The 19762-nt window shown below is 41.6% G+C and overlaps 1 protein-coding gene across 2 annotated transcripts; it reads left to right on the top strand.

The window, feature by feature from the left end:
- Nucleotides 1-914: 914 nt before the first annotated feature.
- me3 (malic enzyme 3, NADP(+)-dependent, mitochondrial) lies at nt 915-19515 on the top strand. Of its 2 annotated transcripts, none has more exons than XM_079518291.1 (15): nt 915-1150; nt 2069-2285; nt 5961-6094; nt 6611-6760; nt 8064-8139; nt 8229-8390; nt 9197-9300; nt 10392-10501; nt 13107-13204; nt 14864-14977; nt 15290-15395; nt 16510-16652; nt 17072-17245; nt 17758-17856; nt 18063-19515. In XM_079518291.1, exons 2-15 carry the CDS (start codon nt 2070-2072, stop codon nt 18222-18224), a joined length of 1848 nt encoding a protein of 615 aa, XP_079374417.1. In that variant the 5' UTR covers nt 915-1150; nt 2069; the 3' UTR covers nt 18225-19515. The 2 variants fall into 2 exon arrangements, with proteins under 2 accessions (XP_079374417.1, XP_079374416.1); XM_079518290.1 differs by having other exon boundaries at nt 2065-2285.
- Nucleotides 19516-19762: the final 247 nt, after the last annotated feature.

Below are 19762 nucleotides of genomic sequence, written 5' to 3'. Positions count from 1 at the left end.
TGTCAGCTGCCTTTGTGTGGCATATGTTTAAATATAGGTAGGTGTGTGAGGGAGCTTGTGAAAGCTGTGGAATGCTGATGAGGAAAGGTTATGTCAAATGTACAATAGACATACAATAGTAGGGTAAACTCAGGTGTGGCATTCCATTCAGATCAAAGTCAGGGTGCTGCTATCGCACCGTTCGCACGTGTATGTTGGCACACTGAAAAGGCTCTGCTGTACTAAATGGAATGGAACCTTAATTAGTATAATTGGTAACGTGTGTTACCCTATTTCAGGTCAAATTATGACTGCCATGAAAAAGGTTTATTATGTGAATGCAGTTCTACCTGGTTTTGAGTTGCAGGCAGTGTAAGTAGAGAGGAGCAGAGAGCAAAGAATTGTAGTCTTGTGTAGATGTAACTGAACATTTGAATCTTGAAAACAAGCGATATCATAATTCGCCAGAAGAGGGAGCCGCAAATCAATGCAAATCGTGTGTGTGTGTGTGTGTGTGTATGTGTTTGTGCGCGCGCGCGCGTGTGTTTTCACTTTACCCTTCCAGGCAGGAGCTGTAATAATACAGTAGAGTACTGTTACTGTAATACAGTTTCTATTACACCTGTGCAGTGACACATTAGTTATTTATCACGGCCTTTTTAGGTTGTGCTTAGCCATTAATATTAGACATTTATTCTGATGGACAACTCTAAACATTAACGTTGACCAGACTTGGCTTAACTCGAGAGAAGCATGTGATGTGATCTGTTTTCTGTTCATCCAACACAGAAAAGAGGAGCGCTGGGGGGGTGGGTGGAGGTCGAGGGGAGGAGGCTATGGAGGTATAAACAAAGAATTTATCCAGTCTGGTAACCTCGCGTCACCAGACTTTTAGTTTAAATGTAACCGATTGGTGGGCGCAGAATAGACGGGGAGGTCCTTGCAGAAACAGATGCTGCTGAAGTGAAAACGTCAAAGTCAACTCAAAGGAGCACTACAGTCAGTCAGCTGGTTTAGTTGATTTCATTTTTACCACCATCATCATCTTCATCAGATCATCCACCGATAATAAAATCCTTGGCGGCAGAGACGAGCGGCCGGGCTATAAGTGCACCCTATGAAGATTGGAGATAATAAGAAGAAGCCACGGGCAGCTTCAGATTGTGTTCAGGTAACAAATAGCTACTTGCTAGCTTGCATGCAACTGCGCAGATGGCTGCACAGGCAGCCTGTATGACGAAAATAAATCCATTCATATCAGCTAGTATACAGCTAAACGTTAGCAGCAGCATACAGTTCAAAGTAAAAATGTACATGTCAACTGCTTATGAGATTTAAATTCCTCGCGAATCGTTGAATGTTATTTTACCGTCTTGCCGCCCCCAAATAATAACGTGTTTGATTAAATATAGCACCTGTTGTTTATAGCTGCAAGCAACTGACTCATCCGGGCTATAGAGGCCTGCCTAAACTTTACAGTAGCCCTGGGTGACTGGTTTCATTTTCATTGGTCAGTGTTCCATATTAGGTTTAATTGTGACACCACATCCAAATTAAATATTCCCACTGATTGTCCATAGGACTGGAGGCAACATAACAACCTTTTTATTTATGTATTTTTCTTATTTTAGAAAAAGATATTTTTTCTTTCACATCAGGAATGTTCATTAGACTCAATAAACCACCCACCTATCTCCCAGAATCTCTCCCCAGTCAATTAGGAGTTTGAATGAATGCAGAATTATGTTCAGGATGTAATTTGTATATGAGGGGACTTCATTTAACTGACTAAACTTTTTTTTTTTTAAATATTTAATATAAAAATAAATCCTCTCTCACACTTATGCCAGTGTCCCAGTGATCACCTTCGGGGCCGTGCCTGCAGTTGCCTACCCCTGCTTTAAAAGGGAGTTGTTTACTGAAGGGTAGTCTTACTAGACTAAACTCGTTGGTCTGGAATTGCACGTGTGGTATGCACGGCATGTTAAAGTCGTATGCATATTTGGTGACGTGTACAATGAGGGTTACCGACGTTGAACGCATGTGCTGTTGTGTTGTAGCCTAAGTTGTGTTTCTGTTTTGCAGGCAGAATGAACACCCTTCCTGGAAAAACAGTGTTGTCACTACTATGCAGGCGCACGTCCACAGGCGCTATGGGGATCTTGGCAGGCTCTCCTGGCCTCCCTGTCCAGGATAAGGCCTGCTTCCAGGCACTACGGGTCTGTCACTCAGGAACCAGCCACAAAGGCAGCGTCAGTACTAAGAGACGTGGCTATGATATCACCAGAAACCCCCACTTAAACAAGGTTGGTTTCATAGGTTGTGAAAAGCAATTTCTGATGAATGCATGAACTGATTTCCATCAACAGGCAGTTTTTATGTAATGTATTTAGCTTTTTAGATCATCTGTGCAGCACTTTGCTAACCTTGCGTTGTAAAATGTGCTATAGAAATAAAGTGGATTGGATTGGAAACATCCAATTCAATTCAAAGGAGCTTTATTGGCATGAGAAAACACATTGCCAAAGCAAGTGTCACAAATACAATAAAACCAGTTGTAAATGGGGAAAGTATATACAGTTGGAGGGTGTACAGCATTTTGTAAACAGAGCTATGTCACATTTCATCGTTATATACATGTTATAACAGGGTATAAAGCTTTTTTTTGGGACAAATGGCAGCATTTTTTTCTCAGGACTATTTAAATAGTATACAGGAAAAACTCAGATTTAAGATCTGCTTAAAGGTAGCAGCTCTGTTTACATGTGCAGTAGGTCCAGCGGTCTACTTGGTACAGATAGTAGTCCTTAGGGTGGTTGTATTCCATTGGCTATCCTTCTTTTGTCACAACAGTTCACAAATCTTGCTGCTGTGTTTGAGTTTTTTGTCATTGGTCCACAAAGTAGTGACTCAGGTTTGGCTACAGCAGTACTCCATCACGTAAACAGACATTTTTCCAATGTCATTCCATTAAATAGAAAAACTGCACAGAGACACGTAACGGTGGATTTCTCTGCGTTTGGGAGTGACTTAACTTACAGTTTTACGGAGAACACTACAGCGGATGATGGCACTTCCTTCCAGTCCCTTTGCTTTGTCAGCACTAAACTGGGAACTGGCCCAGGAGTTAAGTTCACAGATTCATTCTCTTAGGTGGGGATTTTTATTAGTAGGGCGGCTGTGGCTCAGGAGGTAGAGCAGGTCGTCCAATGACCCCAGGGTCGGCGGTTCGAATCCCGGCTCCTCCTGTCTACATGTCGAAGTGTCCTTGGGCAAGACACTGAACCCCACGTTGCCTCCAATGTGTTGGTCGGTGTGAGCTCGCCACCATTGGTGTGTGAATGTGGGAAGTGAGGACGGCGGACGCTGGCGTCGACTGTTCGCCGCTTCACCTCCCAATGTATGAATGAATGAACCATTGTAAAGCGCTTTGAGCACTTGGAAAAGCGCTATAAAAATGCAATTCATTATTAAGTAAGGAGTTTCAGTACATCTTGTACTGTCGTAAGGACCGTGCAGCTTGCTGAAAATGACAGATTTTCAAGTGATGCAAACTAAGGTGAAATTAGGCTTTAGTTTTGAACACTGATGTTCTCAACCATTGGACAGAAGCAAGCAGTTATAATGACAGTCGGGTGTGCTTTGAAATCAGTGATGACATAACTCGATGAACTAAGGAAATCTGCCAATGATCATATATTGTCCACAAAGGTAATGCAATCTACTCCTTGGGACATTATTTTTTACATTTGGCTATATACTATGGTATAAGCAAAGCATAATGTAATCTTTTTTCTTTGATGTTGCAAGGAAGATGTTATGTGGCGCTGCTCTGTGGCGACACGGGCACAAGCCAAGGGCTCCGCAGCAACTTTTGCAGGCGGGTCCTTGGGGTCCAAGACAAATTTCTCCCTCGGAAGACAAAATAAAGAAACCTTGAACCTTGCAGAGAAATCTGTAATTGTGTTTGGTTTAAAGCTAAGTGTTCCAAATTGGAACATTACAATACGCACGCACGCACATCATAGGCATTGTGCCACCCACAGCAATACAACTTTTTTCGCACACTCGTTCTTTCTCTCTCTCTTTCACTGCTGTGAAAGGATAGGTTAATTAAATTACTCTAGAGATGATTAGGCAGGCTCCCTTAATCGGTTTTCTTTAGCTTCTATTTAACCACGTTACTCTGTCAAGTTCAAGGTAACTGTTGACTGTATCTCTGTCTTCTCTCTCCCTCGCTCCCTCATAGACTATAGTACAGTATGTTAGTATGTTTATGTTGCGCGGTGCTATTTTCAGCCTCGATTTCATCACCTACTACTCATAAATATCAGTAGTTTTAAATGAGCATGTGCCAGGAGGTGAAAAAGGAGTCAGGCAGAGTATTGACATTCTGATAGACTATAGTGTAATAAGTGTATACCACATTGCAAAACATACACAAGAAAACATCTGATGTGCATTCAGAAGAGGCATGAATGTATTGTGCGACGAACCCTATTAGATTGTTTTCTTTCCTACAACACTCTCTGGCTTTTGCTGGCATACAAGAATGAAATAGCAATGAGAGCAATGCGAGAATGTACAGTAGGACATGTAAGACATGAAAGTGAGAGTGTGGGCACACTGGGCAGGGGAGGTAAGCCAGGCTCCCATGCCCATTGGATAGAATAAATAGATAAAGTCTCACACACGACCCCAATTTACCCTGTGGAGCGACTGCCAGCACCCTTGCGTGCGTGTAGCAGCACTAATCGCAACCAGGAGGCAGAGGCGGGGTCAGAACGTTTACCAGGATAGAATGCAGCTGTGGACGGTTCTCGGTGACCTGGCTGGCAATGGCATGACCCTGTATTGTTTTCTGCTTAATGAGTATAATGACTGTGAACCCAAATTATCAATGATATGTTTTCCATTATATAACATCATCAGTACTTTACTGTACCTTTTTTATAATCTCTTACGGGGCTCCCTTACGGCTTTACACATTAGACAGAAGCTGCATATAGCCTTTGTGTAGACTGGCCATTGAGAGAAACATGTTAGACACAAGACACCATGACTGTTTATTGTTTAACCCATTTTGGGCGGGAACCCATTTAGGTGTTAGCATTATGTTATGCTTTAGCTATTGAAAAATAGCAGATCTACAAGCTCATAGCGCGCCACCGAGTGGCGCGCTACGAGCTTGTAGGTCTGCTATTTTTGAAAAATCGTGAAAATATTTATTTCAGAAAACTGGAGGATTTAGAAGGCCTAAATAGGTTAATGTGTACTGTAGGGCCTGTTGACCAGTCCTCTACATCTATAACTTACTAGCTCGCATATACTACATGCATGATTTGCCAAAGCTCCCCCAGGGCTGAATAAACATGGTTGAAGTTGAAGTATAATTCGTGTTATTCCTTGTATTAACCCATTGATGCCTGAGGCCGAATCTAGGAACGCCTTCTATGGCCTGACCTAAGGTTTCTAAAAACCTTCAAATTCTGATTAATTATTTTTTAAATAGTTATGTTGCTACATGTATAGCAATAGCTGATGAGACGCAGAGAGCGCGCCGGCATCAAGGGTAGAACAACGTATACGTTGCATCAGGCATCAATGGGTTAACACATCAATGAAATAAAACGTCTGTTAATCATCCTTATAACTGATCATATTAGATGTGATTTGATTTAATTTCATGTGATTGTTTTAACCCATTTAGGCCTGAGGCCGATTTCTAAAAAGGCCTTCTAAATCCTGACCTAAGTTTTCTGAAAAACGTGCACAGTGAGCAGCCAAAAGGATAAAAAGGCGTTTTCCCTCTATTTGGGATGTATGAGTCACATTTAGCTCTACTGATGGAAGCAGTGATTCATTGTGGTGGAACTTTGGTTTCCTATTTATTTTGTGGGCTTTAGCTTTTGCTGGAGTGGAGTGAATTACTTTCCAGGAAAGATGTTTGCTTTAATGGTCTGACTCCTCCGAACTCGCAGGGAATGGCATTCACCCTAGTGGAGCGCCAGCAACTGGGCATCCACGGCCTGCTGCCGCCCTGCATCCTGTCCCAGGACGTCCAAGTGCTCCGTGTCATGAAGAGTTATGACACCCGCGTCAAACCCCTGGACAAGTGAGCACATGCTTATACAGTACACACTACACGGTAACATGTTCAGTATTACAATTTTACAAAAAAACATTTTAGCAGACTCTCTTAATCCAGAGCGATTTACAATGAGCAAGAGCAAAAAAGCATGGCAATACATGAATACAACATACAAAGTAGTTATCATGAATCATACGTAAGCTAAGAACGTAACAGTGGAATATCTATAAAATGAAACTATGCATATATATATATATATATATATAGTGCTGTTTACATAAAATGCTGTAAGTCTACATAAAATGCTGTCTAAGTTACATAAGTTGAGCCTTTGCATACACCTGTAGGAGGTCGAGGCTAGGGCAAGTACTACCAGTATGTCATATTTACAATGTATAGTGTCAATAATAAAGAAATGCCAAGGGTCATGACGTACTGTATGCAATTGAGAATAGGCATCCATAGGACTAGAAAATCGACGTCACTATATTATGCACATTTCAGTTGCAGAGATGACCCCCATCCCCCTCTCACACACAGGTACATCTTGCTGATGACTCTGCAGGACAGAAATGAGAAGTTGTTTTACCGTGTGCTGACATCTGACGTAGAGAAGTTCATGCCCATTGTGTACACCCCCACGGTTGGGCTGGCCTGCCAACAGTACGGCCTCGCGTTCAGGAGACCACGGTGAGAAAAACGGACGGCGACCAAATTTCCCTTGTGGAGTCAATAACTGTCTTACCCAGTGTTGTTTTTGGCAGCAAATTTTGATTTAGTCTCTTGAATAGTTTTCATTTAGTTTTTTAGTCACATTTTAGTCACCTGGGATGTTTTAGTGTTAGTCTAGTTTTAGTCGACTAAGGGCAGTATTATGCGTGTCTTAAGTACCAGGTCCTATTACTTAACTTAAGACCTGGAGGCGTGATCAATGCCATTTGGCTATTCTGAGTGGCCAAACAGCATTGACCACGCCTCCAGGTATTAAGTCTTAATACTGCCGTAAATATCATACGATTTTATTCGACTAAATCTACGGTTGATTTAGTCGACTAAAATGTATTTTGGCGGGCCTTGATGCCGTTGTAATGACTGATTTTACACTTGCTAAAAATAGCAGATCTACAGGCTCACAACGTGTCGACATGTTGTGTGCTTGTGTGCTATTTTCAGCATGCAACCAAGTGTAAAATGACGTATACTGGATCTCTTGTCCACTAGTCCCTTCCTAACATTTTAGCCTAGCTTTAATCTGTTGACGAAATTGTCAATACATTTAGTCTTAGTTTTAGTCATCATAGCTTAGTTTTCATTTAGTTTGGAATAGTTTGTCAGTGGAAAAAGGTAGTCGACGGAACATTTTTCGTCTTAGTTTTAGTCGACGAAAACAACACTGGTCTTACCTTTTCTTATCTAAAGAAAAGATGGGTTGCACCTGTTGACTAACTTCATATGGAACAAGTGTGTCACGGAGACTCATCCAGTGGATCGATGAGTCAACACAGTGTTGCTATGAATGGGAATACAGTACTATAAGTTAATTCCTGTGAATTGTACAGTTCTGTATCACTTTATAAAGACATCTTTACTTCTGCCATTTACTTAATTTACAAGAGTTATGATGTTGTACTTTTAAGATATGAAACATTTTTTAAAGAGGGTTCAAAATGTAAGGAAATGCTCCTTTACAGACCATTGCTACAGTTAGATTACTGTATTTATTACAAGGCTTTGTTGTATATCTAATTGGTGAGTCAGTGCAGTCTGTTAGCTCCTGATAGCAGATCGCTGTCGCTCTCAATAACGGATAAGTGTTCTGCCTCTGTAAATATATATCAGCATGTCAGGAAGAGTATGTTGGGTAAAATCAAGTTTCACGTCGATTGTTTTCATAAATAACCATTTAATAAGCATGATAATGTATAGTAAACATGTCATTACTGGGAAAAATAAACGAAAACAAAACTGATTCATGAACCTGACTGCTTTACAGAGGGCTCTTCATTACCATCCATGACAAAGGCCACATTGCCACTGTGCTCAACTCCTGGCCTGAGGAAACCATTAAGGTACTGTCTGCCCTCTCGGATTCAGAGATTTGTACGTTGGGAGCTTGTTTAGCCCTTTGTTAACAGCGGTTAACGTCTCCACCCCCTAGGCGATTGTGGTGACAGATGGGGAACGTATCTTGGGTCTGGGCGACCTGGGAAGCTACGGCATGGGCATTCCTGTGGGGAAACTAGCCCTCTACACGGCCTGCGGAGGTGTGCCTCCCCAGCAATGTCTGCCTGTGGTGCTGGACGTAGGAACTAACAACCAGGTGCTTCAGAACTGTGAGACCTTTCTGTATGCATGCGTGCGTGCGTGCGTGCGTGCGCGTGTGCGTGTGCGTGTGCGCGCGCGCGCTCCTGGAGAATGACACAACACCAAGGTATCATTCATGACATCTCCCAATTACAGTTTCACACCCTCTCTCCTATACACTTCTAGAGTCCCAAAATAAAAAACACACATAGGTTGAAAATAAATAGAACACTCCTTTAACACATGGCCTTAAATGGCTGTTCTTCAAGTCTGCTAGAAATCACACAAATAGGCTCTTGACTGCTGGTAACAGGTGAAAGAGTTATTTATGGCGGCTGTGGCTCAGGAGGTAGAGCAGGTTGTCCAATGATCCCTGGGTCGGCGGTTCGAATCCCGGCTCCTCCTGTTCACATGTCGAAGTGTCCTTGGGCAAGACACTGAATCCTACATTGCCTCCAATGAGTCGGTCGGTGTAAGCTTGCCAACATTGGTGTGTGAATGTGGGAAGTGAGGACGCTGGCGTCGACTGTTTGCCGCTTCACCTCCCAATGTATGAATGAATGAACCATTGTAAAGCGCTTTGAGCACTTGGAAAAGCGCTATAAAATGCAATTCATTAATTCATCATTACTCCTCTTGGCCTCCTCCCAGGAGGGCTACCTCTGTCAGCAGTTCTCTACATACAGACTTACATTATAACATAGATAGATATGTCATTTTCCCATTCCAGTGTGTGTGTGATATATAAGCAGTAATCGCAAAGCACAGATATGTATGCGGTATCATGTGTAGGCTAATCATCATATCGGTTTTTCTGATCAGGAACTCCTTGATGATCCCTTGTACATCGGACTTAAGCACAACAGAGTTAGAGGAAAGGAGTATGACGATCTCATTGACGAATTCATGCAGGCAGTGACGGACAAGTGAGTACAAACATTGCATTGGCCATATTCACAGCGTTATCCCAATAGATCCATTTGGTTCCATTTGCACACTCTTCTCAGTTCAATTGACACTTAAAGGTATATTCAGTGATTTGACTTAATCTAAATATCACTTATTTTTTATTTTTTTCTGGATAATCCTCCCTACTATAGAGTGTGCTGACCATATAAGGAGTTCCTCCCTGTCCCCAGTGAGCCCCTGGGGTCAAAAAACCCTAGTTTTGGTGGCGGGTGGCAAAGCCTTCATCCAATCAGGATTAGAGGGGCCTTCCTCCAATCATAATCGAGTGGGGTGCACATGCTGTTGGCCTGTTGCACTTCCCCCCACTGTAGAGCGTGCATGTGCACATTTTGTTACCGGGGCGGACTGGGTGGTTCTCCAAATCACTCAAATCACTGAATGCTCCTTTAAAAGATCCAATGACAGGCCCCCGAAAATGTCATTATGATACCGTACGTCACGCAGTCTGACAACTCGCGCGACAGAGCGCACCGAGAACTGGCTAGTAGGCTAGCGACTGGCGGAACACGCCCTGAATTATCAATGGGTGTGTTTTGGGCATTACATTAATTAAACCAATCGGTGTCGAGTCTGTTGAGTGTTGACTGCCATCACCTTCAAGAACAAGCTTGCACTGCTGGTGGCGCAAAGTCCTCTGCCCACCACCAGTCAACCATGTCTGTGGGGATCGCGCCCCGATCATGCCAGACCACACCTCATTTTAAGAGCAGCACACGCCCATGGGCAAAATTGGCGCTAGATCATCTGATATCTAGATGACGTGGGCAGCCATAAGGCACGTGCGTCAGGAGAATTGTACCAAAATATGCCTTGCACTCGGCGCTATGCGTTTTTTTGCGTCGGGTGGAAGATGGGTAGTAGTATTTTACTGTGTACGTCACACTTGAGGGATGGGGTGTGTGTGTGTGTGTGTGTGTGTGTGTGTGTGTGTGTGTGTGTGTGTGTGTGTGTGTGTGTGTGTGTGTTTCTGTGTGTCTGTTTGACTGTGTGTGACTGTGCGTGCAGTAGGTCTATGTCAATTGATGTTGCTTGCATCATCACTCCACAGGTATGGGATGAACTGCCTGATTCAATTTGAGGACTTTGCCAACATGAATGCTTTTCGGATTCTCGCAAAATATCGCAACCGTTACTGCACCTTCAATGATGACATTCAAGGTAATGCTCAGTGTTTTGTCTGTCCTGAAGCCTATATACTACAGCCACGACACTGTACTGTCCTGAAGCCTACACTACAGCCACAACACTGTACTAGTGTCCTGACCTTCGTGTATTTTCAAGATTGGATCAAGTTTCAAAATGAGCAGTGGTATTTGGGTTAGGGCAGGAGTAATGGCTGAATGTTATTGGCTCAGACTTAAAGCTGCTGTAATCCAGATTTTTTTTTTTTACCTGAGATCAGATTCTAAAAATGTCTTCTACATCCTGACAGTTTTCCGAAAAAGCTATGTTTCTATGTCAGTCGTTCTTCGATTTTTCAAAAATAGCAGACCTACAAGCTCGTAGCGCGCCACTCGGTGGCGCGCTATGAGCTCGTAGATCTGCTATTTTTCAATAGCTAAAGCATAACATAATGCTAACACCAACAGGGGTTCCCGCCCAAAATGGGTTAATCCAGTATGGTATACAGTATATTATTATTACACATCTGCAGTGGATAGAGGTTGTCACCCGCCTACTATTCCATTGATAAATGAAAACCCCTAATGGTTGACGAGCACTACTGTATGTGATAATAATAATACATTTTATTTATAGCGCGCTAAATCTTTGCACTACATTTGCTCCAGGGTTTAAAAACGAGACATAAAAACAGCAAAGGCAACCAAACAACCAACAGGTGTCATGATTAGTGCTCAAATCTGAATCTCGATTTACCATTACCAACCCCAAGAAGATATTTATTAACCCATTTTGGGCGGGAACCCTTTTTGGTGTTTTAAGCATTATGTTCAGGGCTGCACATAATTATTTTGGGCTAGTTCTCAAAGGAGCACCTGGACATGCAAGTTGGTGCGCACAGCGGGGGGGTAAATATGGTCGCGTGGTTTAGCGACTAGCACTATGACAGGAGCAACGTAAACTTTGGGAAAGTGTCATAGTAGCTTGTTTACAACTGAAACAGACTTCCTGTGCTCTGACTCTTAAAAATAAGAGTCACGTGTAAAGATTAGTCAACACAAGTTTTATTTCTAAGTCTACTTACAGGACATAACATCATATTTGAGTTCCTTTTGAATACCTGTCAGATTCTCTACATATAACTGTCGCAGCTCTTGGTGCGCAAATGCGCTTTGCATCCTTTGATCTACCGCGCAGAAAACATTTTGACGACGCATGCGCACTGGCGCACCAGTTGTGTGCAGGCCTGATTATGTTATACTTTAGCTATTGGAAAATAGCAGATCTACAAGCTCATAGTTTGCTGTTGTCACTTTTCTCTTATACAATCCCGGTTAGATTAAGTTAGGTCATCAGACTCATCACCAATGAATGCTGCATGGAAAAAGTCGACGACTGACATAGAAACATGGATTTTTCAAGAAAACTGTCTAGAAGGCATTTGTAGAATCGTCCTCAGGTCTAAATGGGTAAAAAAAAAAGACAAACAAAAACGAGTAACTAAAATGAATTGGACAGCCAACTAGTGCTGCACGATTCTACACAATTAGATTGCATAGGTGTCTGAATCTAGATCTCTTATCTTTTTTTTTTATTATTGTGCAGCACTAGTCCTGATGAGCACAATATCTCCCTGCTGGGCAAACGGAAATTGCTGGTATAAAATAAAAAGTGGAAGACTGGGCTTGAATCCCAAGCAGAACACAAAAGTTATGGGTTGCATTGCAGCTTTAACCCATTTAGGCTTGACGTCGAAAATTTAAAAAATGTCTTCTAAATTCTGACAGTTTTCTGAAATACCTTAGGTTTCTGTATCAGTGGTGCTCAATATTTCATGTCAAGGACCCCAAAAATTATATGTAATTGGCCACTGACCCCCATCTGAAAATATGTTGTTCCAGGGACACCCCAGAAGCAAAGATTTGAGTTACGTTCGCTCTGAAATAATATATATTCAAGATTTGCACCACATTTTCACAATTTTTCAAAAATAGCAGACCTACAAGCTCATAGAGCGGCACTCAATGCCGCGCTATGAGCTTGTAGATCTTATTTTTGTAGATCTTATTTTTCAATAGCTAAAGTATAACTTATTGCTGAAAACACAAAGGGGTTCCCGCCCAAAATGGGTTAAAACAGTCTGGTATTGGTTCCCCAGTGCCCACTGCACTGCCAAGACCAGCACTATGTCCATCCATCCATCTTCAACCGCTTATCCGTAGTCGGGTCGCGGGGGCAACAGTTCCACCAGAGTGCTCCAGACTTCCCTCTCCAGAGCAATATCAGTGACCTCCTCCTGGGGGATTCCGAGATGTTCCAAGGCCAGTGAGTCGATGTATTTCCTCCAACTGCGCCTTGGTCTGCCCCGGGGTCTCCTCCCAGTGGGACGTGCGTCGAGGACCTCCCTAGGGAGGCACTATGTGACATTTTAATGTTTGGTTATATAGTATTACATAGTACCTAATAATTTAAGTAATATAATTCGAAATACTCTCTTGATTCTGTCAGAATTCTACATAATAACATTTATAATCTCTTTGACTTGCTCACAACAACACATGATCTGTATTACTGATCCACAAGCTTTCAAATGCTCTCTTCAATGGCTGAGTGGCACATTTTTGTCATTCTTCCGTCATAGGCACAGCCTCGGTAGCAGTTGCCGGGATCTTGGCTGCATTGAAGATGACCAAGAACAAGCTCGCAGACCACACGTTTGTGTTCCAGGGAGCAGGAGAGGTATTAAGAGACTTAAGATTTGCCTGTGATTATTTTGAAAGGAGTAGTTCACTCGAAAAACTATTATTATTATTTGTTTTTCCATTATTTTATTTTGTATTAATTACACAGCCCACAGCCTTGAATTCATGGAGAGATTTATTTATTTTCTTCTTGAGCCAATAATTTCATGACTGGGTGGCTGGTCCATGAGATTAATCCATTATGATGAATAAAAATAACCACCTAAGCTGTCTTTAAGCCCACCCCTGTGACACAACTCATCTTCGTGTAAACCAGCTGTTCCCAAACCTTTCAGCTCGAGATCCAAAAGACAAACCTTTAAAATTACTGAAAATAGCCAATCTACAAGCTCACAACGCGTGATGCGGCGTGTTGTGAGCTTGTAGATGTGCTATTTTCATTAATTTATGTTATTAATTGTTCCATGAATGATCCTCTAGTCTTCTGTTTATGGAAGGATCTCCATTAGAGATCCATGAATGATCCTCTAGTCTTCTGTTTATGGAAGGATCTCCATTAGAGATCCATGAATGATCCTCTAGTCTTCTGTTTATGGAAAGATCTCCATTAGAGATCCATGAATGATCCTCTAGTCTTCTGTTTATGGAAGGATCTCCATTAGAGATCCATGAATGATCCTCTAGTCTTCTGTTTATGGAAGGATCTCCATTAGAGATCCATGAATGATCCTCTAGTCTTCTGTTTATGGAAGGATCTCCATTAGAGATCCATGAATGATCCTCTAGTCTTCTGTTTATGGAAGGATCTCCATTAGAGATCCATGAATGATCCTCTAGTCTTCTGTTTATGGAAAGATCTCCATTAGAGATCCATGAATGATCCTCTAGTCTTCTGTTTATGGAAAGATCTCCATTAGAGATCCATGAATGATCCTCTAGTCTTCTGTTTATGGAAGGATCTCCATTAGAGATCCATGAATAATCCTCTAGTCTTCCTGTTTATGGAAGGATCTCCATTAGAGATCCATGAATAATCCTCTAGTCTTCCTGTTTATGGAAGGATCTCCATTAGAGATCCATGAATGATCCTCTAGTCTTCCCGGATGTAAATATAGTAGTACATAAATTATATATTTTTTTGTGTGTCCTACTGTTTACACTTGGTTAAATATGCATGGCTGTTTGATTGGACTGGACTTTCTTTTTTCTTTTTTTGTATGTCTGTACTCAATAATTATTGTTATTTTTTTACATTGTTTTAACCCATTCAGGCCTGACGTCGAAATAAAAAAAACGCTGAAAGAATATATATTCAAAGATTTGTGCCGCATTTTTACGATTTTTCAAAAATAGCAGACCTACAAGTTCATAGCGCGCCACTCGGTGGCGCGCTATGAGCTTGTAGATCTGCTATTTTTCAATAGCTAAAGTATAACATAATGCTTAGTTAAAACACCAAAAGGGGTTCCCGCCCAAAATGGGTTAAAAGCTATAATATGACACGGATGCGTCCTCAGGTCTAAATGGGTTAATGATGACGATAACTGTGGGGGGAGGGATGGGGTGAGGGAGAAAATGGAGTTCAAACTAAACTTAAATTGTTGAAACCTGCTACCAATAAACATATATTTAAAAAATATATATATATAGTAGTACAGTAAAAAGGTGTTGATTGGTACTCTTCCTAACCTTGCAGGCTGCTTTGGGTATTGCCCATTTGCTCACGATGGCGATGGCAAAGGAAGGCGTGGCTCACGAAGATGCCGTCAAGAAGATCTGGTTGGTTGACTCCAGAGGTCTCATTGTAAAGGTAGTTTGCCGTTGTCACTTTTCTCTGTCACTTTTCTCTTATACAATCCCCGGTTAGATTATGTTAGGTCATCAGACTCATCAGTCATCACCAATGAATGCTGCATGGAAAAAGTCAATGCATGCATCAGAAAAATATGCAACACACTCCAGCTCCACATGCATTGCTCTTATTTACAATAAAAAGACAAATGCACATGACACATTTATAATTAATTTATTCATCATTTTATAATTCTACTCTGTGATCAGCAGCACTTCACAACAATTCCTAGAGTGCATTAACTTAATTTTTTTTTTTTATACAATATAGGGAAGAGGCAATCTCAACCATGAGAAGGAGGAGTTTGCTCACGATCACCCTCACCTGAGGACACTAGACGAGGTGGTGAATACCATCAAACCCACGGCTATCATAGGTGAGCTTTTACTGCACATCACGCCACTCAGTGATCAAGCTTATTAAAATCACTCCACTCAGATATGTCCCGTGTGCAAGGAAATGCTTGCATACGGGGACATATCACCCCTCAAATATGTCTGCCAGACATAACGGCCCAACCCCTTGCGTCCAGCAGCCCAACCCAGTAGTCACTTTGAGTGGCACCGCACGCGGACGCCACGGGCGAGTCTTAACCGGCCACGTATGCATACATGTATGTCGGGACATTACTAACCCTAACCTCACAGGGAAGCCAGGAGTGAGTCTTAACTGTCCATGTACTGTACGTATGTTGGACTCCGTCGCGGTCTAAAACTTTACTTTATCCCTCCCCATATTTCTGGCAGAAGCCCTTGACGGGTGATTTCTCCATTTTGCGAAATACTTGGGTCTAACTTAACCTGGTTGCCCATTTGATTGGCCTGATAGTAAGAGAAATCTATGAAAATCTGGGAACTAAATCGTTACCAAGAAATGTCTTCACCAATGTGTTTCTAAAGGTGTCTAATAACATGTACTAAAAGTTTGAAATTCAACTCCCGTGGGAAATTTAGTTATTAGCATAATATGTGACCAATACCCATAACATCATATATAAGGCAAAAAAGTCCAAATTTCATCATTCTTTAAGTAACATGTGACATATGAAACTAGGGTGTTTGCATGATTCTGAATCCATTCCAAGCATTAGTTTTGCACAAAAAACACTCCTTGGGAGGAAAACGGCCACACAAACGTGTTGAGGTCAGCACATTTGGTCAAGTGGATATGGCCTAATTTAGCCCAAGGAGTGTTTTTTGTGCAAAACTAATGCTTGGAATGGATTCAGAATCATGCAAACACCCTAGTTTCATATGTCACATATGATCAGGGTTTCAGTGATATTCTTATAGGCTTATTCATACAGTAGCTGACCTTTTATTCTCTTTGAATAGCACAGTTGATGTCACAGATCATCTGTGTTATGGGGTGCAAGGTGCATTTATAAACACCACAATAAATGTATCTTCCCAGAAAACTGCTTTTGAATTGTCATATTGAAATCGCAGAAGGTTTTTTGATATATGATGGATTGTCCCTCTGAATTGAAGGAGTGGCTGCCATTGCTGGAGCATTCACTGAGAAGATCATAAAAGACATGGCGTCCTTCAACGAGAGGCCAATAATCTTCGCCCTGAGTAACCCCACCAGCAAGGCAGAGTGCACCGCGGAGCAGTGCTACACACTCACTAACGTAAGGAATCCTCTTGACCTCAATTTAATTCAATGCTTTTGTTGTTCATTCCAGGCGTAACACATTTTGAATTTCAACTCTCCAGTCAATGCACTAAAACCCTAGAAACTAGAATCATTTATAAGAAATAATATAATAATATGGCAAATAAATGCTATACAAAAAGTGTGGAGCAATATGAGTCGCTTTAGGAGGTATAGAGACATAATAATGGTATGAAGCATATCACTGTACGTACGCCATTAAAGTTGAATTATAAGCTTATTGAAATACAGTAACGCTGCAAACGGACTGAAAAGTCAAATCGTTTAACTTCACCAGAAGTGGATTATTATTTTACATCGAGGAACCCGAGTCACCGACTCCACACACTGCCAGACTATACTACTTCAGTAACCTGTCCTCTCACTCATCTTCAGGGTCGGGGAATCTTTGCCAGCGGGAGCCCCTTCGACAAGGTGACACTGGCTGATGGGCGTACCTTCTATCCGGGCCAGGGTAACAATGCCTACGTGTTCCCCGGGGTGGCTTTGGGTGTTATTGCCTGTGGTGTGCGCCACATATCGGATGACGTTTTCCTCACCACTGCAGAGGTGGGTTGTGTTGCTTGTCACTGTAGAAAGTGATTTGTTATACCACAACATCAGAGATGAAATACTGTTGAATGTCAGATCAACCATGTGTTCCATGTCCCCCCCCCACCCCCCAACCTCTCTAACCTCGGCTTCCTTTCGTTTGTACTCCTATGTAAATAAAGCAAGCATAATATTACACCACTGTATGTATATATATGAAGGCTGGGTTATGGATTCCATGAAAGGCAAATACAGTAGTTTTTCCCCTAGGAGTCAGTAAGTTAAATTTCACTGTGGTAATAACTAATAAGTAATAAACCCATTTACTCTAATGTAATACAGGATGTAGAAATGGAAAAGGAGTAAGTAAAACATAATGACCCATGAATAAAAAATAGCATTTGTTCTCTATTCCTGTTTTTGGCCATTTGTGTCTTTTTAACTAGGCTGGTTTTCATTAACAATTTAGCATCCCTGTCATCTATCCTCTCCATGTGCGCCTGAGATTGAATTGCTGTTTTATCTCTCAGGCAATAGCTGGCATGGTAACGGAAGAGAACTTGGCTGAAGGAAGGCTGTATCCCCCTCTCAGTACCATAAGAGAGGTATCATTTAAGATTGCCGTGAAGGTAGGACATCTTTACATGTTTTCCACCCACATTCCTCAAATTGAACCATCTCCTTTGCAAATAAATACTTCTGAGCCTAGGTTTCTACTCGAACATGACGCTGTGTCTACTCTACTCTCTCAACCTCCAACTGTTTTCTTGCTCTTTGTCCCTTTGCTTGTCTTCCACTCTTATTTCCCCCCCCTCTCTCTCTCTCTCTCTCTCAGATCGTCAAATACGCGTACAAACACAACATTGCTTCACTGTATCCCGAGCCCATTGACAAGGAGGCATTTGTGTTGTCTCATGTCTACAGCCCAGATTATGACTCCTTCGCTCTCGACACGTACCAATGGCCCCAGGGAGCCATGAATATCCAGGATGTTTGAGTGCACCAATATTTCCTTAACATATTTTGGGCTGCATTTCATGACACAATAGAGTCATACAATTCCTGTAATGTCTCCACCTAAAAAAGCTGCCAATCATTCATGCCTTTTTTATATAGAATACTATATTGTTTTTTTGTAAACGCTGATATACGTCTGTCCCCTTCTTGGATCCAAACACAGGAGTTCATTGCGAAATGGTCAACCAAAGTAATGCACTATTACTAATATTTTTGTCACAATGTTTCATATAGGAGATGTTTTATATCGGTGTTGTGCTTTCTTCATATCGGTGCCCTGTGCTCTTCAAGTGACTGAAAACATAGTAATATTTATATAGGTAAAACACCATATCTAGTGTCATAAGCATGTCTCGTATACCTGAACTGCACTCCTTTTGTCGGGTATTGCAATTTCATTGCGCTTGCGCAGCAATGACAAGAAAGGTCTTGAATCTATCCAAGCTCACCTGTATACGTCCTCTGCAATGTTGAAGGTCATTCTTTATTTGACAGTTTTTGAGTACCAGATGGAACAGTATAGCATGCATGTTGATCTCACAGACAGTATGCCACAGTAATGACTTGAACTTGTCCGTTTGACCTCAGGATGTCATATCAAATTTTACCGAGTGAAGTCCTCTTCACATTGTTGATGGCTGACCCATTAATGAACACTCCCAACTAAGATCTTGTTCATCCATTGCTTTTGCTCTTTTATTGTGTTAACTTTTTTTTTTATCCTCGTTTTCCTTTACTGAGGCTGTGTGAGGCACCTTCTACGGTTTTAAAAAGTGCTATACAAATAAACTAGATTGTTATTGCTTGTAACAACACTGAGCAGCTTGTAACATCTTACAGTCGTGGCTTGTTTTACACTCCTGTTCTAGAATGCCAACGAATGACGTGCATATTTCCATTTGTTGAAGACAAGTCTTATTTCTGTTTGTATCTAGACATCGTCTCTGGTTCCCTGTTGAAATGCTGCAAGAATGGCTAGCTATTTATAGCATAGAATGAGGTTAATGAATTTTATTTAGGTCCTTTTGTGTTTTTAATTCCCCCCCCCCCCCCCCCTCTTTTAGATCTGTTTTGTACAAAGTTCTGCTTCCAGTGTTTCTGCCAAAGTTACTGATAGACATGATGAATCCTATTTCTGTTTCTCCCAGAGAAAGTGTTATGTTGTGCTAAGCACTGCTGTATGTGTGTGAGAGTCACACACAGTGGGGTCGAGGAAATTCATTGTTACAGAAGGGAATGTAATTCAAAATAAATATTTTTTTCCCCCCCTCCTCCCTGTTTTGGATCACTTCCGATGACACTGTTTAGACAGCGTGAATACCACTAAAGCTGCCTGGGGCTTGAGAGGGCACATGTTCATTTTGGGAGGGTGTTTCATATAATATTCTATGTTCTCAGCTAGGCTTGTTTCTCTGTCAGGCTGCTCTTAATCCTGTCACCTTTAAAAGATTTAAGACATTAATATTCTAAAGCAAACCAAGTAAATTCAATTGAATAACTAAATCATATATCACAAGT

The sequence above is a fragment of the Electrona antarctica genome, assembly GCF_951216825.1.
Source record: "Electrona antarctica genome assembly, chromosome: 13".
NCBI lineage: Eukaryota > Metazoa > Chordata > Actinopteri > Myctophiformes > Myctophidae > Electrona > Electrona antarctica.
Note: the sequence above shows the minus strand (reverse complement) of the source record. Positions and strands in the feature narration are given on the sequence as shown.